Raw genomic sequence first — 27,258 nt, 5'->3', positions numbered from 1 at the left:
GCGAAGGCCTGAATTTTATCCCTGGCCTTCTCGGTAACTTCTCGTTCCCCTTTATTCCAAATTATCCCCAGGAACTTCACAGTCTGGGAAGGCCCTTGTATCTTTGCCGGGTTGATTTCCCATCCGTACCCCTTCATGTGTTGGACTAATGCGTCCAACAGTGTTTGTATCTGGGCCTGCCCACTACCTTGTATCATTATATCGTCAATGTAGTGGGAGACCATTACGTGGTCCGGCACTTCGAACCTTGCCAAATGTTCCGCCACTATCCTATGACATAGAGTGGGGCTGTGCAGATAGCCTTGAGGCAACCGTGTGAATGTGAACTGTCTACCTTCCCACGTGAAGGCAAACTGTTCCTGTCTATCTTCGGGGATTGGGATAGTAAAAAAGGCATTAGCTAAATCGATCACCCCGTACCAAGTACCAGGGTGATGTTGTATTCGTCCTATAATGGTAACGGCGTCAGGTACCGCCGCCGTCAGGGCAGGGGTGTGGCGGTTCAATTGCCGATAGTCCACCGTCATCCGCCAGGATCCATTAGCCTTATGGACCGGCCACAACGGGTTATTCCAAGCAGTCGTACACGTTTTTAATACCCCCGCTTCTAAGTAATCCTTAATGGTGGCGGAGATCTCTTTGTGTCCACCGGGAATTCTATACCGTCGTAGGCTGATCACCTTTTCGGCTATTGGGATGGGAAAGGGGTCCATTTTCACCTTTCCCACCAATACCGTGCGACAATGTATTAAGGTTCCAAATTCAAATTTACCGTGTCGCAGGTATAGGGTTAGCCCTGCCAGCACGTCCATTCCTAGGATCCACTCGCGGACCGGTGTTATGATTACAGAATGGGTCCTAATCGGCATTGCCCCTATTCTTAAGGGTAATTGCACCATTTTTCCTTCTATCAAATTTCCTCCCAATCCCACTAATGTGACTGGGGTTCCTTTAAACTTATGGGGAGTTCCATGGATTAGGGTGGCCTCCGCCCCCGTGTCCACTAGAGCCATAACCGTCTGAACAGATTTGCGCCAATAAATGGTCACCGCCACATGTGGTCTGATGTCATCGGCCGACCATTGGCTCGTTTGTGGGCAAATCTTCGGGGCTTGGCCCAATCCCTATTGGTCCTCCCACTCATCCTCTTCTGACAACGCCGGGTACAGGCGTTTAGCACCTCTTCCTCTCTTATTCTTCCCCTTCTTATTCGCATTGCGAGTGCGCCGGTCCACCTTGCAACATTCTCTGTAAGGGGTTGTCACCTCTCCTTCCTCCTCCTCGGAGGACTCCCATTGCGGTCGAGTGGGAGTCCTCCCTCTATCTGAGGTAACGTTCCCCGTCTCCCTGAACTGACATTTCTGTATTAATAGTTCTACCAATTCCTCTGCCGTTACCCGTGGTTCACGGGCCTCGGTTTCTACCCTGGACACTTTAAGTCCCTTTCGTTTACACATTTCTTGCAGCTCTCTCGTGGGCCTCCCATCAATGTCCGCAACCGGGACTTGTGCTTGCATCAGCGCTTGCCATAGGGCTCGGCGGGAGGGTCCGGGGTTGCCTCCTTGATTGGGGTTGAATCTAGAGTCACCCCGAGTTTCCGAGCGACGTCCCTCCCTAGTCCCATTATTACCCCGGCCTTGCACCCCCCAGTCTCCCAATCCTCCCATCTCCCGCATCATACTCCGAGCCTCCCCCAACGTTTCTCCCTTGCCACTCAGCATTATGGTAAGTAGCAACGGCTTATAATGTGGGGGAGCCGTCTTTACCAGGTGATCCCTGGCTTGTTTGCTCACATTGACATTTTCTATCTCATCCAAGACTTCTAACAACAAGGCATCTCGTACACATAGTCGGGTCAATCTCTGTATCCCTTCCTTAATCGTGGTCCACATTCCTTCCAAGGGTGGCCAGTCAGACGGGAACGGGTATTGTTCTGCTACCGCTCGGGCGTACATCCCGAATAGAGTCCCCGTACCCCTTTCCCCTACCATATCTTTGGCCTGTCGTCTATATGCCAGGTCTATTGCCGCATCTTTGGCCAATCCCCCGAATTTGGGCGCATCTTGAAAATCTACCTGGACTTGCTGTCCTCCTTCTTCCAAAAGCCTCACCAACCACAATTCAATGGGCTCCCCAGGATTTCGGCGAGTCTTTTGAGTAATGTATAATACTTCCTCCGTAGTAAAGTCCTCCGTTAGCTCGGAGAACTCCGGAGGAGGTTGCAACTGAGGGATCTCATGATGGATCGGCTCGCCTCGCTCGTTTCGTTGGGGATTTCCCTCATCATCCAACAACACTTCAAACCTAACAGGAGGCCGTCTCTGAACCTGTTTTCTCCGGACGACCGGATTCGCTCGCACCTGGGGTGGCAGCTCATCTTCGTATTGATCATCCGAATCCCCCCATATATTCCCGTCCCAGTGGTCAATATCCCAGCCGTCCCCATTATTTAGCTGCGCCACAAACGCCCTTATTTGAGTGGGGTTCACGGATCGCGGGCGCTTTCGCTCACTCTTCCGCTTACTAGACGACAAATGTGTGATCGCCCGCCCTGCTAATTCCGTTAGTGCTGTTATTTCTGCCTTTAGTTTTATAATTTCTTGTCTTAACACGGAGGCATCCCCGCTACTGAGCCCCTGCTCATGCTTAAGGGTTGCTATTTCAGCCTCCAACTTCTGACGCCTGTCAGACTGCTGCTTACAAGCCGCCGCACAAGCCCACATCCGCCTCTGGATCCCTGGCAAGGGGTTCCTTGAGGGGACCGGGATTTTCTCAAGGGTGGACAGCAGCGACCCTGGGGTGGTTCCTACGCCTTCGGCCTCCCAGTTTTCCGGTCGCCCCCCACCCTTCCGCAAACAGGCCGCTACACTATGCCACGGCCCTTGCCATCCTGGGACCGCAACCGCCTCGGCCTGCCCTTCTGGTTTCTTATTCCTTTTCCCAAACATTGTTTCGCATCAAAATCCCTCCTCAATTGCGATTGATCCTGCCGACTACGCCAAAATGTTCTAAGAAATTATGAGGATCAGGTTCGCAGGCGGGTAGTTTGATGCGGAAACAAAGAACAGGAGACTAGCTTGCTAGGATAATATTATTTTATTTTGCTTGTTTCCTACCTAGCCTACATAGGATAGAAACCAGGTCCGATACTCACAACGGGTCTGGCATAATTGGCTATATACTTACTCTACGAATTACTGGAACTGGGAGCCGTCAGTTCTGCGGAGGTGCCGCCTGTGACCCACGCTCGGCGATTAGCTTAACCCGGAGCAGACTCCCCGAACTGGGGACTTTCCAGGCTTATATATGCGCTACTTGCCGAGTTCACTGAGTCCGCGTTGGGCACTCGTCCAACACATTGTTTAGTACTGGGCATTGTTCCCATGCGGTTTCGGCTCCGACTCCCTTCAGTAGATAACAGGAAGTCTCTTAGCAACGTCTTGTGTTCTAGGTCGACTGGTGCCTGGATCCAATCTTGCATGTATTGGGACACCATGTTAACCCCTTATATTACATCCTGCCATCCCAGGAATCAGTCTGGTGAACTTTCGCTGCACTCCCTCTATGGTAAGTATATCCTTTCTTAGGTTAGGAGACCAAAACCGCATACAGCACTCCAGGTGTGGTTCACCAGGGCCCTGAACAGCTGCAGTAAGACATCCTTGCTCCTGTACGCAAATCCTCTCGCAATGAAGGCCAATTGCTTGCTGCACCTGCGTGCTTGCTTTTAGTGACTGTTGTACAAGGGCACCCAGGCCCCTTTGTAAATCAACATTTCCCAATCCATCGCACTTTAAATAAACTATGCTACTCAGTTTTTTCTACCGAAATAGATAACTTCACACTTACCCACGTTGTACTGCATGTGCCATGTATTCTCCCACTCACTCAACTTATCTAAATCGTCGTGAAGCCTCTTAACATCCTCCTGACCACTTACGTTTGCACCTAGTTTTGTGTCATCAGCAAACGTGGAAATATTACATTTGGTTCCCTCATCCAAATCATTGACATATATTGTGAATAGCTGGGGCCCAAGCACTGATCCATGTGGTACCTCACTAGTCACCACCTGCCACTCCGAACCAGACCTATTTATTCCTACTCTCTGTTTCCTGTCTGGTACCCAATTCTCAATCCAGGCCAATATATTATCCCCCCAATCCCATGTGCTAAAATTTGCACACTAAGCTCTTATGTGGGACTTTATCAAAAACTTTCTGAAAATCCAAATACACCACAGCCACTGGTTCTCCCTTTTCTATTCTGCTAGATACCTCCTCAAAAAAACTCCAGTGGTTTGTCAAACATGATTTCCCCTTCATAAATCCACGTTGACTTTGTCTAGTTCCATTGATATTTTCTAAGTGTCTTGTTATCACATCCTTTATGATAGACTCTAGCATTTTCCCTACCACTGATGTTAGGTTAACCGGTCTATAATTCCCGGTTTATTCCCTCCCTCCTTTTTAAATATTGGTTTTAAATTTGCCACCCTCCAATCTGCCAGGACTGTTCCAGAATCTATAGAATTTTGGAAGGTGAAACCAGTGCATCCATTATTTCTGTGGCCACCTCCTTAACTAGCCTGGCATGTAGATTAACAGATCCTGGAGCTTTGTTGGGTTTCAGTCCCATTAATTTCTCCTGCACTTTTATTTAGGAATACTAATTTCCTTCAATTCCTCCTTCCCGCTAGATCTTTGGTTCCCTGATACTTCTGGGAAGTTATGTGTGTCTCCCTCCATGAAGACAGAACAAAAGTAGTAGTTTAATTGCTCTGCCATTTCCTTGTTCTCTATTATAAATTGTCCCATTTCAGACTGTAAGGGACCCTCATTTGTCTTCACAAATCTTTTTCTTTTTACATACTTATAGAAGCTTTTACAGTCCGCTTTTATGTTCCTTGCAAGTTTACTCTCATACTCTATTTTTCTCCTCTTAATCAGCCTCTTGGTCGTCCTTTGCTGAATTTTAAACTGCTCCCAATGCTCAGGCTTGCTACTTTTTCTAGCAACTTTATATCACTCCTGTTTGGGCCTAACACTATTGTTAATTTATTTTGTTAGCCACGGTTGGGCCACTTTTCCTGTTGTGTTTTTGTGCCAGAAAAGAATGTATAACTTGTTGCATTCCATGCGATCGTTCATTAAGTATTAGCCATTGCCTATCCACAGTTGTGCCTTTCAATGAAGTTCCCCAATCTATCGTGACCAACTCACCCCTCATACCTTCGTAGTTTCTTTCGTTTAGATTTAGGACCATGGTTTGGGATTGGACTACTTGACTTTCCATTCTAATGAAGAAGTCTATCATGTTATGGTCACTGTCCCTGAAGGACCCTGCACAACAAGGTTATTATTAAACTCCTTCTCTTTGCACAATAAAAAATCTGGGATAGCTTGTTCCCTATTTGCTTCCTTGATGCACTGGCCTTAAAAAAAAATCTTGCACTCTAGTAATTCATCTGCCACAGTATTATTGCTAATTTGGTTTGCCTAGCCTATATGCTGATTAAAGTCACCCATGATTACTGTAGCACCCTTGTTACATGCATCTTTAATTTCCTGTATAATGCCATCCCCTACCTTACCACTACTGTTTGGAGGCCTATGGACAACTCCCACTAATGTGTTCCACCCCTTGCTGCCTCTTAGCTCTACTCAGACTGATTCTACATCGGGATTTTCTGAGCCAATGTCCTTTCTCTCTATTGCACTGATTTCATCCTTAACTAACAACGCCACGCCACCTCCTTTTCCCTTTTGCCTGTCCTTTCTAACTATCAAATACCCTTGGATAGTTTTTTATCCTTTTATTCTTTCATGGGATGTGGATGTTGCTGACAAAGCCAGCATTTGATGCCCATCCCTAATTGCCCTTGAACTGACCTTGTTAGGTCATTTCAGAGGGCAGTTAAGAGTCAACCACATTGTGGTGGGTCTGGAGTCTCACATGTAGACCAGACCAGGAAAGGATGGCAGATTTCCTTCCCTGAAGGACAATAGTGAACCAGATGGGTTTTTAAAACCATTGATGATAGTTTGATGGTCACCATTATTGAGAACTCATTTTTATATTCCAGATTTATTAAGCAAATTCAAATTCCACGAGCTGCAGTGGTGAGATTTGACCCCATGTCTCCAGAGCATTAGCCTGGGTCTCTGGATTACTAGTCCAGTGATATTACTACCAAGCCACTGTCTTCCCATTAAGTTCCCAGCCTTGGTTATCCTGCAGCCATGTCTCCTTATTCGCAATCATATTGTATCCATTTACATCTATTTATGCTGTTAATTTGTCTACCTTATTGCAAGTACTCCATGCATTCAGATACAGTGCCTTTAGACTTGTCTTTTTAGCATTTGTACACATCTTTTTGTACTATGGCCCTATTTGCTGTTGGCCCTTGCTTCCTTTGCCTTTCACTTATTTTGTACTTTTATGTCTTTCATTCCTATCTTTGTTTCCCTCTCTTGTGTCTCCCCGCTCCGGTTCCTATCCCCCTGCCACTCTAGTTTAAACCCTGCCCCACAGTACTAGCGGAAGCTCTGCAAGGACATTGGTCTCAGTCCTGCTGGGCTGCAACCCGTCCAGCTTGTATAAGTCCCATCTTTTCCAGAATTGGTCCTAATGCCTCAAGAATCTAATTCCGTCTCTCCTACACCCATCCCTCCAGCCACGTATTCATCTGGTCTGTTCTCCTATTCCAGATCTTGCACTGGGAGTAATCCTGAGATGACTACCTTTGAGGTCCTGCTTTTTAATTTATTTCCTAGCTCCCTATGTTCTGCTTTCAGGACCTGATCCTCTTTTTATCTATTTCATTAGTACCGATATGGACCACGACTTCTGGCTGTTCACCCACCCGCTTCAGAAAGTCCTGCAGCTGCTCAGTGACATCCTGAAGCCTAGAACCAGGGAGGCTATATACCATCCTGGTGTCACGTCTGTGACCACAGAAATGTCTATCTGTTCCCCGTAAGATAGAATCCCCTACCACTATTGCTCTCCCATTTTTTTTTCTCCCCACCCTGTGTAGCTGAGCCACTCATGGTACCACGGACTTGGATCTTACTGCATTCCCCGGAGAAACCAACTGCTCAGTAGTATCAAAAATGGAAAATCTATTGCAGAGGAAGATGGACCTAGGGGACTCCTGCACTACCTGCCTTGTGTTTTTACTGTCTAGCAATCACCCATTCCCTTTCTTCCTGTGTACTCTTTACCTTTGGTGTGACCACCTCACTGTATACGCTGTCCATAAAGATCTTATCCTTGCGAATGCTCCGCAGTGACTCCAGCTGCAGCTGAAGCTCCAGCTCCAGCTCTGAAACGTGGATTTTGAGTAGCTGCAGCTGGAGGCACTTGCTGCACACGTGGTCACTCTAGACACTGGAAGTGCCCCTGACTTCTCACATTGCACAAGATGAGCATTCCATGTGGTTGAGCTGCCCTATCATGACTGAAACTTAAATTACTCCCTTTACTTTTAATTCCTCTAATTTAAGGAATATTAAGGACAGTAAAAATACCAAGACTACCACTTCTCTTGCACTGGGTCCCGCTCTGATCTTTGGCATGGTTCCCCTCACTCTTTAAGGCCGCCGCACCTCTCACATTATCAAATGCCTAAAGCAAAAGCAAGAAGAACCTCTTTTGCTTCCTCCCCAAACTCCCTTCCATGCTATTCTAAGTCGCACTAAGTTGGCTGGCTTTATATGCTTCTAAGACAAAGGATAGCTGACCCAGTTATAGAGGAACCAATTTCAGCTGCTTCTTTAATTAACTAAACCCAACTGCTCATCCAGTGGAGACCTTGTTAAACCCCTGCTTAAGGCTGGGAACTTTAGAATTTAAACTGTAGATATCAGTTAAATGCTAACTACAACAAAATGAGATTTTTATGAAAATTTTTTTTAAAAATTAAGGTTCCGTACTCACCATCCACCAGCATCCAGTCCTATTCTTAACAACCTAAGAACTTATGGGACACCTGTTAGATTTTATCTGTAAACTCCTTGTCTCTCTCTCTCTCTGAACTCTTGCTGCTTTATGGGCATCATCTGTAGCAAAGTAAAAGCCAGCTACTGGAGGCTGAGGAAAGATATAAAATTAAAGGATCACCTCTTTCCCTTTTTACTGAACTCCCTCACTCACCAAACTCCAGCTGAAGCACTCTAATGCAGCATAAAGCAGCACTGCAGCGCTGCTTCTGATGCCCAGCAGTACCTCACCTAAGTGATCAGAGTTTCCCTATGAGCTTGGGCAGTCAATTTTGACCATGGTGTGGGGGAAATCACATCACTTGCCTAATGTCCATATGTGTGAACTTCCCAGCAAGGAATTTTGGATTGAGATCTGGAGCATTGATTCGTCTGATTTTTCTCCTTCTGAACTCAGAGGAGCAGAGATCAATTGCAGCACCCACCTGCCATCTAGGCTAAAATGAGCTAATGTGGCACAGATTGAAAATTGAACCCCAAAACTCCTGGTCTGTGTGGCTCAGCTAACTTGGCCATTACCAACTGATTTTAACTACAGGAAGGAGAACAAGTCTACAGGCATAATGTGATCTTTGGTGAAAGGCTAGCCATAGTTTTATTGATAAATAAGCTCAGTAGAGAGATAGAGAAAGATCACCTATCGAGCAAAAGGCAATCTCTCTTGCATTATGTCTAGAAGAACGAAACAAATGGTGTCGTAGCTTTGCTAAGCTATCCTCCTTGTTTGAATCTGTGAGATTCTTGAAAGTGCTGTCAAGAAAGGCATGCATTCCAGTTGGAATTTTGGTCTACATGGAAGAATAAGTGCACATGAGTGAGCACTCTTCCATTCTCTATTTTTGTACTTTTAATTAGCTTTCAGGTTTCGGTATTGGTTTAGTGGTGTTATTCTTATCTCTGAGTCCGAAGATTGTGGATTTAAGTCCAACTTCAGAGACTTGAACACGTAATCTAGTGCAGTTCTGAGGGAGTGCTGCTGTCAGAAGTGCCATCTTTCAGATATGATATTAACCCAAGTGTTTTGGACAGGAGGTGGTAATTCACGCAGCACTGTTTTCCTCTTACTACCTGTCTGTAAATGGAAGGTGTTTTGAATTTGTTTTAAAGAATAAGTGGTGGTGTATTTTCCCAACCCCTAGGTTTTTGTGTGATCCAATTTCACTAATAACCTCACAGCAAATTTGACTTAGGACTCAAGAAGGCTAATTTATTTTGCACATTCAAAAACCTGTGAAAAGGAGTGTTCACAACTTTCCACTCTGCATTCACACAGTAAAGGGGGCTAGAGAAAAGGAGGTTTACTGTACAAGGACCACAGCAAAGCCTGAATATTGGTTCATGGGAGTTCCAGAGTCCCAAAGTCAGAGTCTAATGAGGCAGCCTTTCACGTAGGCACTTGATGGTTGGCTGGCTGGAGATTGGTGTTTTAAAGTTCACTTTTCAGGTGGTTATGATGTCACAAGATGAAGTAGGCATGCAGAGATTGTGTCAGCTCTGTAGGTGATGCTATGAAATCTTCTAGTAGAGTCAGGTTAGATGGGCCAGTGGTCTAACCTGAGCAGTGTTTGCTTCTGTGTGGCCTGCCAGTTGGATGTTAAACAGCAGTCTGGCTTCACAGCTCAGAAAGGTAATACTAAACTGCTCAAAAGGCCAGAGTCTTGGGTTATGTGACCTTCCTTCTGCACAGTGACTTCAATAAAGGATGTTTATCCAGCATGTAGAAATGGCTTTGTTTTCAGGATTGATAATGTCTCAGCCATTATAGGTTGAAAGGGGTGCCATTCGTGTTGAGGGTCTGGCGTTTAGGAAGCCATTGTCTCAACAGACCAACTGATTCCCCTAGCAATGTTGGCTTATCAAATGTAAATGGCATTCCTGTAGATCCCTTTGAAATTGGTCCATACAGTCCCAGGTGGTCTGTTAGGGGCTCCTAAGGCATAAACAGCTGTGACATTCCCAAAGCTGATAAGAGAATTATTTTGTTCTGAAGACGGCTAAGGATAATTTCCTGATGGAGGATGAGCCATCAGAAAAGTCCAGATTTAAAATAAGAACTAGTAATAAGGGTAAAGTTTTAAAATATACAGTGTTGGGTTCCTTCTTCATGTTGGAGGAACCCAACACCAGGCTCAATCTTACCTCTCAGGTCAATTGAATAACAGCAAGAGAGCTCTCACGGTGTCCTTGCTAACATCTAACCGTCAAATAATATTACCAAAATATATGATGTGGTCAGTTGTCATACCAAATTTTATGGGATCTTCCTGTGCCAAATTGGTTGCTGTGCATTAGAGCAATTATCACATTTCAAAAATAATTGATTAGCGGTGAAGTGGTTTAGGGTATCTAGAATATTGCCATATAAATGCAAGTTCTACCTTATAAAAAAAACAAAGTACCGGAAATACTCAGTTCTGGCAGCATCTGTGATGAGAGAAATAGAGTTAATGTTTCAAGTCGAATATGACTCTTCTTTAGAACTACTGCATGTGCAGTATTTTGCTTTCATTTTGATGTTTAATTCACTACAAGTTCTACCTTACTTGGTTTTATAGCTAGTCTCTTGCATGTGTGAAAAGTCAGGGGTTCATGTTCCACTTCTGGTCCTGACCATCTAACCCAGTACAATACTGAATTCCAAAAGGTGCTGTATTATCAATGTGACGTTAGACTGAGGTCTTGCCTGTTCAGGTATCCTGGCCAGAATTCCCCCCTCAAAAACACCACTAGAAATAAATGAATTGTCCATTCATCTTCTTTATCATTTTGGGGAACCTTGTGTGTAAAATGATTACTGGATATACCTACATAGCAATACTCATAACACATCATAAGTGATTACTTGGTTATGAAGCATTTTGGCCATTGTGGACTTAGTAAGGCACTATATAAGCTAAACTCCTATTTTAGGTATATTTGAAGTTTACCTAGAGATACTTGTGGCTGATGTTTTCTTCTCGATTGAGGATGTCAAAGTGTTTCCATTGATAGCTTGAATTGTGGAAGGTTGCTGTAGAATCTCTTGACAACTCAAATCAGTCTAAAAAATATTCTTATTACATTGAAAAGTAATACACATCGAGTAACTTTTTGATATCGACTAGGTCAAAAATACGGTTGATTACTGAGCAAAGCACCTTATGCATTTCAAAAAAGTGAGCAATCCAAAAAAAGTTTGCAACTGAACTGATCTGAGGCTGAAGATACTGAACCATAATACATTCAAGTTAGCTGAACTTAAATTAATTGCATATGAGTTTTCTCTTATTGGACCCAACCAGTTAACAATGGTGCAGTGTGCTGGACCTTAAAGTTTTCAGCTTGCTGAAGACCAGGCTTTCAATTTTAGTCAGGCCTCTGATGTCTTAATTTGGCATATTCCATTGAAGCTAAATAAGTTGCGCCAAATATGTTGCCTGTCAGAGCTATGGTTGTCCAGTTGATCAGTCTGGGCCTTGTAGTTAAAGAGCCTTTTAATGTATTTAATAATTTTATGGTAATATCCTTTATAATATTGAGGGATTGAGCATTTGTTTTTTTATATATCCTCAGGTCGCTTGGCTTGGTTGGTGTATATAGTTGGTGCTGTAATTGGAGGCAGATTAACTTTTACTTGTACTGATGAACAAGACTCGATGGATGGAGAAATAGTTTATCGGTAAGTCATAGTTTTTTTGAAATATGCTATTTTTAAACCACTTGGAAATGCAATTTGTGATGAGGTATGAATCTTATAGTATGAAGTATACATGACAAGAGCTTTGTCACTAGTTACTGTTTGTTCACAAATAGAAGGATAAGAAACTCAGAGGATCTTTTTGTTTCTTTGATTTTTGTGTGATGTTTGATGATGATTTCCAATGCCAGTTTCAATTAAGAGAATGACTGATTTCATTGATTCAAGGAATGTTTACCAATTGCCAGCAGCTGCTGACTGTACCTCACTTAGTTGTTATCAGTGTTACCTCTCTTCAGAAGTTTGAGAACTGGATACAGAAAGGAATATAATTTAGTGTCATACTGATGGAGTGCGATATCATTGAAGGTGCCATGTTTTAGTTGAAATGTTCACTTGAGGTCTGGCCGGTCTGGTGGATGTTAAAGATTCTTTGGTCATTATCCAAAGTAAACCAGAGAGTTTTGTACTAATTAATCTTATTTGCCCTTCGTGCGACCTTGCTGTGACCTAACCTCAAATGTAAATATTATTAATATGCGTTGGTGGTACAGAACTTTGAGTATTGTTGAAAAAAAAGATTTTTTTGTTGAAGCTTTTCATCTTGCACTCATCTGGACAATCCACAAGTGTACCAAATGTAAAGGGAGCAACAGTTTATACTGTATGAAAAGAGAGTGCTGATTGGTTGGCAAGGGGACGCTGGTAAAGGTGTTGCCATGGAGAATGCACCAGGTGATGATGGTTGATAGTTAACTACCAAGCATTGTTTGAAATTTAAACCAGGCAGCTTAACTCTGATTGGTCAAGGCATTGCGCCATGGAACGAACCAGCTGAGCTGCCATAGCTGAGAAAGGCGCAATGTATGTACATGTTCTTTCTATCTGCAAAGAACAGGGCCCTGTGAATCAATATATGTAGCTTCCGGTACACGCAAACGCTCTATGCTACAAGCCCGACTGACAACCTTAAATTGGTTTTCAGTGTAATTCTTAGCACACTGAAGATTATTTAGTAAATGTTGTCCAATCACGGAATCACATCTAATGTTGGACACTGTATTTTGAGTTTTGCAAGTGTGAGCGCTGGCTGGGTACGGTCTGTAACTTGCCCATTGTGAACAGCAGAAGGGACATGTTGTTCAATACAATCTGCCAGTCTTTGGGATGTACAGCCTAAATACCTAGCATTGCACTGCCACTGAAATTCATACACCACATTACTCACTTGTGTGCTAGTCAGAATGTCTGGCTTGTTGGCAGCATCCTGTTAGTGGTGAATACCGCTCGTGTTGCTTTTTTTTTCTTTATTTCATTCGTGGGCGTCGCTGTCCACTGGCTAGGCCAGCATTTATTGCCCATCCCTAATTGCCCATGTTCAGAGGACATTTTAAGAGTCAACCACATTGTTGTGGGTCTAGGGTCACATGTAGGCCAGACCAGTTAAGGACAGCAGATTGCCTTCCCTAAAGGACATTAGTGAACCAGATGGGTTTTTACGACAATTGGCAATGGTTTCATGGTCATCATCAGATTGTTTTTTAATTCCAGATTTTCATCTGCCGTGGTGGGGTTTGAACCCGGGTTCGAATCATTACTCGCATCTCGGATCTTGAATCATCGAGAGCATTACCCTGGGTCTCTGGATTACTAGTCCAGTGACAATGCCACCACCTCCTCTATTAGCATAGTAGCAGCATGAAACAGCTAGCTTCACCTGTTGCTCAGACTTTTAAGATACCTTGCCCTTCCAGGATAATTTGAGCACTTCTCAGGGCCAAGAATGATGGCCTAAGGCTCGTCATGAGTTTGCAATATACAGCGTGAAATCATAAGATCAGGTTAGCTATTATCCCACAGGATGCCTTTGTGCCCTATTTCAGCATCAAGCTTGCATCGTGAGCAAATGGCTTGGGTCCTACTTACTAGGTTGCTGATTAGGCCAATCTTTTAGCGCGTGGAACTACAAGAATCCATCGCGTATATTGACCAGTGGAGGTAGGCTTGCGGTAGACCATGGTAGAGACCCCCCTGGCAGATTTCTTAATTAGTATGTCAAGGAAAGGGAGTTAATTTGACTGCTCCTTTTCAAAGGTGAATTTGAGCGCAGGATGGAGCCCATTATGCATGCAATGAAATTATTACATGCAGCTGCAGATTTAATTATAGCAAACATATAATCCACATATCGGAAATTTATGTGTGATGCTAGTATGTAGGCCGTACATTCCAAAGACTAGCGGATTGTATCAAACAGCATGCCCCTTCCTCTGTTTTCAACGGACAAGTTACAGATCATACCCAATCAGCCCGTGCTTGCAAAACTCAAAGCACAGTGGCCAACATTAGATGTGGTACCGCAAATGGATAACATTTGCTAAATAATCCTCAGTGTGCTAAGAATTATGCTGACAACCAATTTATGATTGTCAGTCGGGCTTGCAGGATGATACATTTGCATGTACTGGAAGCTACATACGCAGGGCCCTGTTCTTTGCAGACAGAAAGAACATGTTTGCGCTGCGCCTGTTTCAGTTATACAAAGTAAGTGACAGCCATTCGCTGGTTATTCTTCAGGGCAATCCCTTGACCAATCATGATCAAGCTGTCTGATTTAAATTTCACGCAATGCTTGGCAGTTAACTCTCAGTCACCATCAACTGGTGAATTCTCCATGGCAACACCTCTACCAATCAGAATCCACTTGCCAACCAATTAGCACTCTCTTCTCATACAGTATAAATTGTTGTTCCCTTTACATCCGGTGGTCTTGCAAATTGTCCTGATGCGTGCAAGGCGAAAAGCTTCGACAAAAAATGTCTCTTTTTTCAGCAATACTAAAATATTATTGGTAAGTCATTTTGAGAGGAAATGTTACCCTTTTTCAAAATTGTAAAGCCCAAGTTTATCAAATCTTTTCACATAAGACTAAAAATACATGAAAATTGTCAGCATATTTGGTAGGTGGTCAGTTTTTCAATCTATTCGTCAGCATTTTAGTGCTGCATCAAAGAAAACACCATCTTTTCACTGGATTATAATTAACAACCAGCCATATCACTTGGATAGCTGGACTGGAGTTTTCAAAACTAAGCAGACAAATACGTTGAAAGGATCTAAACCTGCCAAAACCAATTTCTCAGATTCAACATTTTCCTTTTGTTGAAATTGAAGTAGAGATGTTTTAAGATGAGTTACAGTTACATCTGAGTTTACTTGATGGATCCCCATGAGTTAAAGAAACAAATAGATTTCTAAAATACAGCTTTTATTTGTTTTTTCTCCAAGGAAGTGTGTGCGCCATGTCTGGCTGTTTTATGTGTAGGCTGATTTTCTTGAGATGAGTTTTAGTTACTTTTTCTAAGATGAGGAGACCCTATGTGACTATATTCATGGCTTATTTGCGTATTCCTGCCATTGCACTTGTGTAATTACCAGGAATTGGAAATAGAGTGCAGCAGAGTGTGGAAGCTGTTCATCATTCTGTTCTCACCTCCGCTAGACCCATCTTTTGTTTCTTTACTTACCCAGTTGTCACATGCATGCACTCAACTTCTTACTTCAGCAGCAGCAACTCACTATATCTCAAAACTGCCCTGATTTGACGTTTCATTTCTTCCTTTGTCTCAACTGATGTTTTAACAAAAAGCCTTGTTCCTCCTTTCAGATTTGAATGGCCGCCAGCTTTAACAACTCATGGGTACCAGTATCACTCCGGTTCTTTCTTTCTTTTCATTTCCCTCTAACCTCATCCTGTATTCCAATCTCACCTTTTGCTGTGTATTCACTTTCCCCTCTCTGACCCTGAATGATCTGCCCTTAGCAAAGGCCTCAGCTTCATTCCCTTATGTCCTCACCTGAATGAATTTCCAGCTCTCTATGACCCTGAGCACCTTTCTCCACTGCTTCCATGCTCACTTCCTTGTAAAGGAATCATCCTCCACACAATGGACCCTTTCCTCCTCTCCAGTACCGTAAGTTCTTGTTTTAAGCCGCCCAGTTGTAAGGTGTTTCATTTTAACACCGGTCAGTTAATGGGGCCCGTATTCTCATTTAGCATCTCAAGATTTGTTTTAAAGTTGTTTCGCGCCCGTTCTGACATAGGGCCTTATGACTTGACCGGTGCCATTTTCAACCAGTCTCTGATGCCTCCTGACCCTCCCTTCTCACTGCTGACCCTCCAATGTGTGGCCTTTGCCACTTCCTGACCTCCGCTCTTGCTGCTGACCCTCCAGTTTGTGGGCTCTGCAACTCCCTAACCCCCGCTCACTGCTGATCCCCCAGTTCATGGCTTCTGCCAGTCCCTGATGATCCCTTTTACTGCCTTTCCAGTTTGTGGCTCACCTCATGCAAGTTTAAGCTGCTCTTCCTGCCGCTTACTGCTCATTTCCAGAGTCCTCACTCACAGCGAGGGTTCAGGAAAGAAAAGCATTGAGTGGGAGAGGTGGGAAATGGGAGGTACGGCAAGAGGAAAGGGCCGCAGCGATACTGGGAGGATGAGGGAACGGCAGAGGCTGTGAACTGTAGGGTCGGCAGCGAGGCAGGTGGTCAGGGAGTAACAGAGGCTGTGAACTGAAGACTTGACAGTGAGATAGATGGTCAGGGAGTAACAGAGGCTGTGAACTGTAGGGTCAGCAGCGAGAAAGATGGACAGGGAGCACAGAGGCTGTGAACTAGAGGCTTGACAGCGAGATGGTGGGTCCACAACGACTAGGAGAGTCAGGGAGCGGGAGGTTCAGTGAGCATGAGAGGCAGTGTGTGGGAGGTTAGTAGAAAGTTAGCCTATTTCTTTTATATTGTTACATTTATTTTATTTGAAAAGTTATTTTATTTATCCATATAGGAATTTTGCAATGTAGAGTATTTCAACTTTCAGGGTATAATGTTTTGATGTTTTTCTCTGATACTAAAGGCCCTATAGAACCTAACTAAAGCTTTTAACCTTGGTTTTAATGGGATTTCTGATTTGCTTAAAGTTGTTTTGCTTAAAGTTGCACTTTTCAGCAATGCAAGTACAGTTTTAAGTTAGGACTTACTGTATTCTCCCTCCACGTGGACCCCTCCCCCTGGCCTCATATCCTCTGGAACCTTTCATTCAGAGCTACTGGTGTGACATTGTCTGTATGGTGATAATCATGGGGGATTTTAACCTATATATTGACTGGAAAAAAATTAAATGTGCCAAGGTAACATAGATGAGGAGTTCATAGAATGTTTTCAGGATAGTTTCTTAGAACAGTACGTTCTGGAGTCAACCAAAGAGCAGGCTATACTAGGCCTGGTTTTGTGCAACAAGGTATGATTAATTGATAACGTCATAATGAAGGCACCCCTAGATAGCAACAATCATAATATGATTGAATTTTATAATCATTTTGAGTGAGGGATGAGTACATCCAAGACTAGTATTGTAAACTTAAATAAGGACAATTAAGAGGGCATAAAAGTGGAGCTAGCACAATGAACTGGTAAATGAGGTTAAGGGATAGGTCAATAGAGGTTCAGTGACAGACATTTGAAGAGATCTTCCGAACACCAAGAATAGATACAATCTAAGGAAAAAGAAAAATTCCAAAGGGAGGCCCCACAATCATGGTTAACTAAAAAAGTTAAAGACAGCATCAGACTTAAAGAAAAAGCATATAATTGCACATAAAAGCATATAAAGAACAGCAAAGAATGACAAAAATATTAATAAGGAGGCAAAAATTAGAGTACCAGAGAAAGCTAGCTAGTAATATAAAGACGGATTGTAAGAGTTTCCATAAATATTTAAATAAGAAAAGAGTTGATGAAATGAGTGTTGTTCCCTATAGAAAATTCATTTGGGGAATTGATAATGGAAAGCAGGGAGATGGTGGATGAATTAAACAGGTATTTTGCATTGGTCTTGACAATAGAGGACACAAGTAACATCCCAGAGATAGCTGCAAATCAGGAAATGGAAGGGACGGAGGAACTCAGGAAAATTACAGCCACCAGGGAAGTGGTATTGAACAAATTGTTGGGGCTGCGGGCTGACAAATCCCCAGGACCAGATGGACTTCACCCTAAGGTCTTGGAAGAAGTGGTTAGTGAGATAGTTGATGCGTTGGTTTTAATTTTCCAAAATTCCTTTGATTCAGAGAAGGTTCCATTCGATTGGAAAATAGCAAATGTAGCTCCTTTATTCAAAAAAGAAGGGAGACAGAAAACAGGCCGGTTAGCTTAACATCTATCATAGGGAAAATGTTAGAAGCTATTATTAAAGATGTTATAGCAGGGCACTTAGAAAAATTCAAGGCAATCAGGCAGAGTCAACATGGTTTTGTGAAAGGGAAATCATGTTCAACCAACTTAATGGAGTTCTTTGAAGGGGTCACATGCACTGTGGATAAAGGGGAACGGTGGATACACTGTAATTAGATTGCCAGAAGGCATTTGATAAAGTGCCACATCAAAGGTTATTGTGGAAAATAAAAGCTCATGGTGTAAGGGATAACACATTGGTATGGATAGAAGACTGGCTAGCAAACAGGAAGCAGGGAGTTGGCATAAATGAGTCTTTTTCTGGTTGGCAGGATGTAACAAGTAGTGTGCCACAAATTTTACAATTAATATAAATATACATGACTTGGATGAAGGGATTGAAGGAATGGTTGCTAGATTTGCTGATGACACAAAGGTAGGTAGGAAAGTATATTGTGAAGAGGACATACGGAGGTGACAAAGGGACAGATAGGTTAAGTGAGTGGACAAAGATCTGGAAAATGGATTATAATGTGGGCAAATGTAAAATCGTCCATTTTGGCAGGAGGAATAAAAAGAAGCTCATTATCTAAATGGTGAGAGATTGCAGAGCTCTGGGATTCAGAGGGATCTGGATGTCTAAGTGTATGAATCACAAAAGACTAGTATGCAGGTACAACAAGTAATTAGGAAAGCTAATAGAATGTTATCATTTAATGTGAGGGGAATTGATTACAAAAATAGGGAGGTTATGCTTCAGTTGTACAGGGCACTGGTGAGACCACATCTGGAGCACTGTGTACAGTTCTGGTCTCATTATTTAAGGAAAGATATAAATGTGTTAGAAGCAGTTTAGAGAAGGCTTACTAGACTATTACCAGGAATGGGCAGGTTGTCTTATGAGGAAAGGTTGGACAGGTTAGGCTTGAATTTACTGGAGTTTAGAAGAGTAAGAAGTGACTTGACTGAAAGCTTTAGGATCCTGAGGGGTCTTGACAGGATGAGTGTGGAGAGGATGTTTCCTCTTGTCAGAGAACGTAAAACTAGGGGTCACTGTTTAAAAATAAGCAGTTGCTCTTTTAAGACAGATGGGGAGAAAATTTTTCTCTGAGGGTTGAGACTCTTTGGAACTCTCTTCCTGAAAAGGCAGTGGAAGCAGAATCTTTGAATATTTCTAAGGCACAGCCAGATAGATTTTTGATTAACAAAGGGTGAAAGGTTATCAGAGGTAGGCAGGAATGTGGGGTTGAGGTTACAGTCAGGTCAATCATGATATTGAATGGCTGAGCAGGCTGGAGGGGCTGCATGGCCTACTGCTGCTCCTAATTCAGATGTTCATATGTCTCACGTTCTGTGCTCCCCTCAATCACTCTCTCCCTCTGAACTCACAGCACTCCATTTTCTCAGGTCTAATCGTAGCATTGCCATCAAAACTGTTGACAAGGGTGGTGCTGTTGTTGCCTGGTGATCCAACCTCTACTGGACAGAGGTCAAATGCCAATTCTCCGACATTTGTTCCGACTACACCTGGACCATGATCTCACTACTGAACACCAAACCATCGCCTGCAGCCTCATCTCCTGTGGAGATCTTCCCTCCTTGGTCTCCAACCTCACAGGCCCCAACCTTGAATGGCCCACTTCGACTTCTTTCCTAAAATTCACAAACAAATTTGCTCATCTATATCTTTCACAAATTGGTGGCTTATAAAATACACCCAGCAATGTATTAATTCCTCTATTTTTTCTAGCTTCTGTCCTTGACTCCTGTAGGACATCCTCTCTCTGCTGCATTGTAATACTGTCCTTAATCAAAACTGCAATCCCTCCTCCTTTCTTTACTTCCCTATCATTTGTTATGATCCTTGGCCAGACCCTGGGACGCGGGGGTTGATGCGGTTAGGGACCAATGACGTTTTGCTTAAAGTAGATGTAGTTTGACAGTCAAGACGCTTACTAAGTGAATAAAGCCACAAGATTCCATGGGATTGGAACAAACAAAAATAAACTTTACTATACACATTCAGAAAGATAAAACCATTTATAATATCTATATTATATTCTAACATCCAGGGTAAGCATGAGGTACATGTGAATTAACAGGCAAACTTTGGTCGGACACACCACACTACACAATCGATGGCAGATAAGACCAAAACAGAGTCCGTGGATTTCCCAACAACTCACCCAGATGTTTGCCACATTGTGAGCCAACCCATATCACTGAAATTACGTCTTTCTCATGAGGGTTTCCAAATTCCACATTTGCAAATCTTGCCTTAGAATTCTCTCCAAAAGTTGCTCCCATTTGGACGGCTTTAGCAATGACTTACCTCGCATGATTTCAATCTTGCCTTCTGCAATTGCTTTCCACTGGATCTCCGAGTACACTCATGCTTCACCTTCCAAGCACGATTTCAGATATTTGGCTGTGCCAAGCAGAACACCACTGCTCCAAAACGGTACCTTTGCCCCAATGGAGTCACCAACCTTCAGCGGCTTTCTTGAATCTTCAGGGTTCCCCATATGCCCATTTTGCTTAAAGTCTGCTTCCTGCAACTCTTTCTTGAATTTTAAGCCTATTACTCTGATCCTTTCTTTAACTTCACTTAAGGAACCTATTTCTGTCCCTTGGTTTTTATCTCTTGTCTGGGACTGTTTTTTTTAACCTCTCCCTGTTCCCCTCCCTGGTTTGGGACCTCTCCCTGTCCTCATCCTGTGTCCTGCTCCCTGGGACACCCTTGATGAAGGTGCTCCGTATTAGATCATCTGACCTGCCTTTTTGTGCCGTTGCCCTCTCTCCTCTGTGCAGACACAGGGCCAGTCCGCAGCCTAACGAACGCAAACCACTGAACTCCGTGTGTGTGGCCATTTCCCGGCCGGCGCATATGCAGGAGTTCCGAAGTTTGTCAGGAACTGGAGTTCCAAACATCTGAACTTAAAAAAAAAGTTCAGTATAGGTTTCTTCACACTTTCCTGAACACCTTGTTTCCAGGAATACTTAATAACCAATCCTGCCCTTTTTTGAGCCGCTTTCTGTTATTGCACGTCCATGAGGTTATCTGTGCCTGTGGCTCACTAAGCTTATTTTTTTAATATTTCTTCACAGGATTTACCAAACATTTATTAGCCACCCCTAACTGTCCTTGAGAAGGTGGTGGTGAGCTGCCTTATTGAACCACTGTAGTCAATGTTGTGTAGGTACACCCACAGTGCTGTTAGGAAGAGCATTCCAGGATTTTGACCCAGCGACAGTGAAGGAATGACAACAGTGTTCCAAGTGAGGAACGTGAGTGGCTTGGAGGGGAACATGCAGGTAGTGATGTTCCCAAGCATCTGTTGCCCTTGTCCTTCTTGGTGGTCGGGGTCACGGGTTTGGAAGGTGTTGTCAAAGCAACCTTAGTGAGTTGCTGCGATGCACCTTGTACATGATACAGACTGCTGGTCGGGTTTATCGGTGGTGGAGGGAGTGAATATTTAAGGTTGTGGATGGGGTGCCAATCAAGTGGGCTGCTTTAGGATGTTGTCGAGCTTCTTGAGTGTTGTTGGAGCTGCACTCATTCAGGCAAGTGGAGAGTATTCCATCACATTCCTAACCTGTGCCTTGTAGATGGTAGACTCGCTTTGGGGAGGCAGGAGGAGAGTTGCTCCCCGCAGAATTCCCAGCCTCTGACCTGCTTTTGTAGCCATAATATTTATATGGCAAAACTGTACACCTTACTCCAGATGTGGTCTTACCAGCACCCTGTACAACTGTAGCAATGCTGTGTACAACTACAGCAACACCATGTACAATGGTAGGGAACGATGTGACTACATTACCTAACAAAGGAGTTAGTGAAAATGAAAAAGAAGTGCGTGAAAACCAAATAGTAGCTCTAACAAAATTCAGCTAGGCAGTTTTTTTTCTCAGAGAGAGCTCTCAAGAAAGAAATTATTTCGGTTCCTGATGTAAACGCATAAAATGGGGGGGAAAAGTGGTAAGTGACATGTGCACCCCACAAGTGCCTGGCAACGACCACCTCCAGCAAGAGGTCTGGCTGGTCCAGTTCAGTTTCTGGTCAATAATAAGCCCCAGGATGTTAATAGTGAGAGATTCAGCAACGGTGATACCAGAGATGGTTAGATTCTTTTTTGCTGGAGGTGGTCGTTGCCAGGTACTTGTGGGGTGCACTTGTCACTTACCACTTTTTTCCCCCACTTTGTGCATTTACATCAGGGATCAAAATAATTTCTTTCGTGAGAGCTCTTTTTGAGAAAAAAAACTGCCTAGCTGAATTTTGTTAGAGCTACTATTTGGTTTTCACGCAGTTCTTCTTCATTTTCACTAACTCCTTTGTGAGGTAATGTAGTCATGTAGTTTGCTACCATTGTTCAGGGCATTGCTGTAGTTGTATATGGCATTGCCACTGTTGTGCAGGGTGTTGGTGAGACCACATGTGGAATACTGTGTACAGTTTTGATCTCCTTATTTAAGAAAGGATATAAGTGCATTAGAAGCAGTTCAGAGAAGGTTCACATGACTGATACCTGGGATGAGGGGTGGGGGGGGGGGGGGTTATTTTAAGAGGAAATGTTGGACAGGCTGTGTCTGTGCCTGTATCTGTTGGATTTTAGAAAATTGAGAGGTGACCTTATTGAAATCTATAAGATCCTGAGGGGACTTGACGGGGTGGATGCTGAGAGGATGTTTCCTCTTGTGGTGGAGACTAGAACTAGGGGACATAATTTAAAAGTAAGGGGTCTCCCATTTAAGATGGCGTGAGGACAATTTTTTTTCTCTCAGATCATGAGAGTCTTTGGAACTCTTTTCCCCGGAGAGTGTTGGAAACAGGGTCAATGAATATTTTTAAAGCAGATATAGATAGATTCTTGACAAAAAAGAGAATCAAAGGTTATTGGGGAATGTGGAGTTGGGGCAACGGTCAGATTAACCACGATCTTATTGAATGCTGGAACAGGCTCGAGGGGACGAATGGCCTACTCCAGCTCATAACTCATATGTTCATAATGACATTACCTTCTGTATTTGTGTAGAATTATTTTTTGGCATTTCCTATTTTAGATAGATAAGATAGCACAAATGCCAAATACAAAGAGTACGTACATAAATGTGTGAGATTGAATCTTTTATTTCTCATGGAATATTCAGGTTGTTCACAATTTTGCAAACTGTAAGATTAAAAGACATGGTTTGATGAAGTTTTTGTGTCCATCAGCCTCTTTCTCAGTGTCATTACATCTCTTCTTCTTAGTCTTGGCACCCATTATGCTTGGACTACATCTGATTTGGACATTTTACTATGTTAAGGTGCTATATTAACTATATAGTAAACTAAAACTTTTTTTCAAGTGCTCAGAGAGTAGTGGAAATGATGTGCAACTGATGGCTCCAATTGACAATTTGTTTAATTTCAAATTTTAGTAATTTAAGCTCATTTTCGACCCTCTTCTCATTCGTCATTGCCTCCCACACAACAGCACTACAGGATTAGAGGAAGATTAAAATAGAATGGAACTTCTCTCTACTGGCTGCTGCTCATGAAGACATTCTCGGTGCAGGAAGCTCCCCCATGCTTGCTCCCGGCCTCATTACTGGGTTTCCAGCTGGCTCCCCAATCCTACTCATTTTTCTTTTTCTACTTCTTTTCTTCGGCCTGTGATCGGAGGAGCTGGAGTAGCATGCATGGAAGAGACAGACCTGTGATTGGAATTTCTCACATATTCTTTCTCTCCTAGGCTTGCTACATCTCCAGTCAAATTCTGCTTTATCTTTCTGCCCCCACTGATGCCTGGGGCTGTAAGTGTTCAGCCCTGTTTGGATTACAGAGGAGCAAGAATGTGAGCTAATATGTGCAGGGGTGACATGTATTTCAATATTTTGAATTTTTCACCCCTGCTTTTGATTTTTCACAAGCTATATGTGAGGTTTCAAAGACAAATTTGCCTGCCACTTCCATGTATTTTGAACCTTTGTTTACATACATGCACAGTAAACCTAATTTATTCTGACCCCACCTGATACCTTACTGTGGTGCTATCTGTCTCTCTGAACCCTTTGTTTCTCTTTTCTGCATATTAAATGGAGACCCCTTATTTATAAACTATGTCCTCTAGTTCTAGTCTCTCCCATAGGGGGAAACATCCTTTCAGCATCAAGTTCCCTCAGGATATGTTTCAGTAAGATCACTTCTGATTCTCCTAAACTCCAATGGATACAGATGCAGGTATCAGTCGTGTGAACCTTCTCTGAGCTGCTAATGCATTTATATTCTTTCTTAATTAAGGAGACCAAAACTGTACCCAGTACTCCAGATGTGGTCTTGCCATTGCCCTGTACAACTGCAGCAAAACATCTCTACTTCTATATTTCGTTCCCCTTGCAATAAATATCAACATTCCATTTGTCTTCCTAATCGCTTGCTGTGCCTGTACGCTAACTCTTTGTGATTCATATGCTAGGACACCCAGATCCCTCAAGGTTCTACAATCTCTCTCCATTTTAATATGCTGCTTTTCTATTATTTCTGCCAAAGTGGACAAGTTCACATTTTACCACATAATACTCCATCTGCTAAATTTTTGTCCACTCACTTAACCTATCTATGTCCCTTTGCAGGTTCCTTTTATCCTCTTCACAACTTACTTTCCTACCAATCTTTTGCCATCAACAACTTAAGCAACCATACATTGGTCCGTTCATCCAATCATTGATGTAAGTTGTACATAGGTAAGGCCCCAATACTGATCCCTGTGGCACTCAGCTCGTCACGTGCTGTCAACCTGAAAATGACCCAGTTATGCCTACTCTCTGTTTCCTGTTAGCTAACCAATTCTCTGTCCATGCTAACATGTTACCCCCCTCCCCCATACCATGAGCTCTTATTTTGCGTAGTAACCTTTGATGTGGCACCTTGTCAAGCGTTTTCTGGAAACTTAAGTACAACACATCCACCGGTTCCCCTTTATTCACGTTGCATGCTACTTCCTCAAAGAACTCCAGTAAATTAGTCAAACGTGATTTCCCCCTCACAAAACCATATTGACACTGCCTGATTGCAATGAGACTTTCTAAGTGCTCCGCTGTAACCTCCTTCATAATAGACTCCAGTAATTTCCCTATGACAGGCAGGCCGATCATACTTATATTTGACTCTCCAGTTAGATTGAAATTATTCCTGTTGTATTTCCTTGACGCCACATTTTGTTAATCAATGCCGAGAAAGCTATTCTGTTATCAGGATGTAGGGAGGAAGAAGCAGATTCTTATTTTTATGAGTTGAAGAGATTGATCTGCTGTCATTAAATTGAAAGTTTTTCTGTGTGTGTTTGTTAATTTCATAACTTGGCAATGTGATAAAACACCTGATGTGAAAATAAAACAGAACTTCTTATCTGCCAATTTTCAGCAATGCCTGGATTGCTTCTAGAAATTTTTCTTGGCACAGTTTTTATTCATTCACTTTATGCAGTGTTGGCTTTAAGCAAAACAAATGGCATTTTTTACTTGTGGAGATCCATACCACAAATATTCATGTAAAGTTAAGGTAGAGCTGATGTTATAATCTGGTGAGAAGGATGTCATATTTTTGCTGTGATTTTTTTAACGCACACTGCTGTGTAAAGTCGTATTAAGAGGCAGTTCACTGCTGTCATCCTGGATTTTAACCTGAATTCTTTCTTTTGAAGTAAAGCAATAGCTGGTAAAATACTAAGTAAAACCTATTCTAATTGCAAATACCCTCAATAAGCAGTGAGGGCAAGCGAGCAAGCGAGGATCATTTTTCCATCAAAGCTTCTTTGAGTGGTCAGTCGTTTAGAAATATGGTCACAGATTGAAATATTACATGACTTTCTAGAATTTACATCTGCATATCTTGCCAGTCTGAAGATTGGTGTCAGCTGCTGGCAGTAATCCACAGTTACCTTGAATAACTATCTTTTTTTATGACACGTTACTTCTGTCTGAAGACTACTACAACTTAGAAAGGTTAAGCAGGTGACAGGTTTAACTGATTTACTTTTTGTTTTCCTCCACTCGGTTAACATAGACTGTACTCCGTGTGTCGTGTAAGAAATGGAGAGAAAGAAAACTATAGCATCTATTGCTATTGTTTGGGTTTTTAATTTCTTTCAGTTGACATAGCTTTATTCCAAGGTGGGGTTATGGGAAAAACACTTGGAAAACGAGTCTATAAATATGAGTTCTGTTGAAGGGTTATGAGGACTCGAAACGTCAACTGTGCTTTTCTCCACCAATGCTGCCAGACCTGCTGAGTTTTTCCAGGTATTTCTGTTTTTGTTTTTGTTTTGTATTTTGTTTTGGCTATAAATATGGACCTTGCTGTCTTGGGCCAGTGTTTTGCTAAACATTTCCTGGAAGCATTCTTTTCAGTTTTCAATGGTGGCCCAGCTGCCGTTCAGTGTAACACCTGCAAATGATTTTGATCTTATTTCTTGTTTTTCTCCACTCTAACTCTGAATAGTCAGAAGCAAAGTTAGAGAAACTCCAAACACAAAGTGCTGCCTTATTTATAGTTTTCACAAAATGAGCCATAACTGTGTGATCTGATTGCCCTTCGGGGCATGCTTAAGATTACTTACTACTGCAATTCTGCAACCCCATTCAGAAATTTTCTTCTGTTTTATCCAAGCTTAGGCTTCATACATATTTTGTGTTTTTCTTTATATATAACCATCTCAAACTGAAAGCTACAACAAAAAGAAAATTCCCAATTACGATTAAAGATGTGTATATTTCCATTGCTCGCCTGATGGACACGATAATAGATACTGGCAGATCATGTGAAATTCACTTTCCCAAAAATGTATTTCTAGGTATTGAGTCTTATTTGGCATTGTTAATGTCAATTTGCATATTCTGGTGTTGACTATGATGGTGATCCTCTGTGTCTTGGCCAGCAAAATAGTAATTGAGAAGTAATTGAATAACAATTTATTGAAAAGTAAATTAAATTAACTCTTGTTATGCTACATTTATGAATAATTGTGTTCAGTGTTCAAGAACAAAAGAAAAAATAACAAAAAGAAGTACAGCATAGGAACAGGCCCTTCAGCCCTTCAAGCCTGCGCTGATCATATTGCCTGTCAAACTAAAACATTTTGCACTTCCGGAGCCCGTATCCCTCTATTCCCATCCTATCCATGTATTTGTCAAGTTGCCTCTTAAACACCACTATCGTACCTGCTTCCACCACCTCCTCTGGCAGCGAATTCCAGACACTCACTACCCTCTGCGTAAAATACTTGCCCTGCACATCTCCTATAAAGTTTTCTCCTCTCACCTTAAATCTATGTCCCCTAGTAATTGACTCTTCCACCCTGGGAA

The 27,258-nt window shown here is 42.6% G+C and overlaps 1 protein-coding gene across 1 annotated transcript in view; it reads left to right on the top strand.

Moving 5' to 3' along the window:
- LOC121281476 (ran-binding protein 17-like) overlaps positions 1-27,258 on the top strand; it is a gene marked incomplete at its 5' end in the record, with an annotated part of 1,080,904 nt that overhangs the window by 214,905 nt on the left and 838,741 nt on the right. Inside the window, one exon of the mRNA XM_041194421.1 lies at positions 11,559-11,664. Within this exon, the coding sequence (XP_041050355.1) occupies positions 11,559-11,664 (106 nt within the window). The remainder of the gene's footprint in view (positions 1-11,558; positions 11,665-27,258) is intronic.

The sequence above is a fragment of the Carcharodon carcharias genome, chromosome 8, assembly GCF_017639515.1.
Source record: "Carcharodon carcharias isolate sCarCar2 chromosome 8, sCarCar2.pri, whole genome shotgun sequence".
In the NCBI taxonomy this organism is placed as follows: domain Eukaryota; kingdom Metazoa; phylum Chordata; class Chondrichthyes; order Lamniformes; family Lamnidae; genus Carcharodon; species Carcharodon carcharias.
The sequence above is the reverse complement of the archived record's forward strand: the minus strand, read 5'-3'. Positions and strand labels throughout refer to the sequence as shown.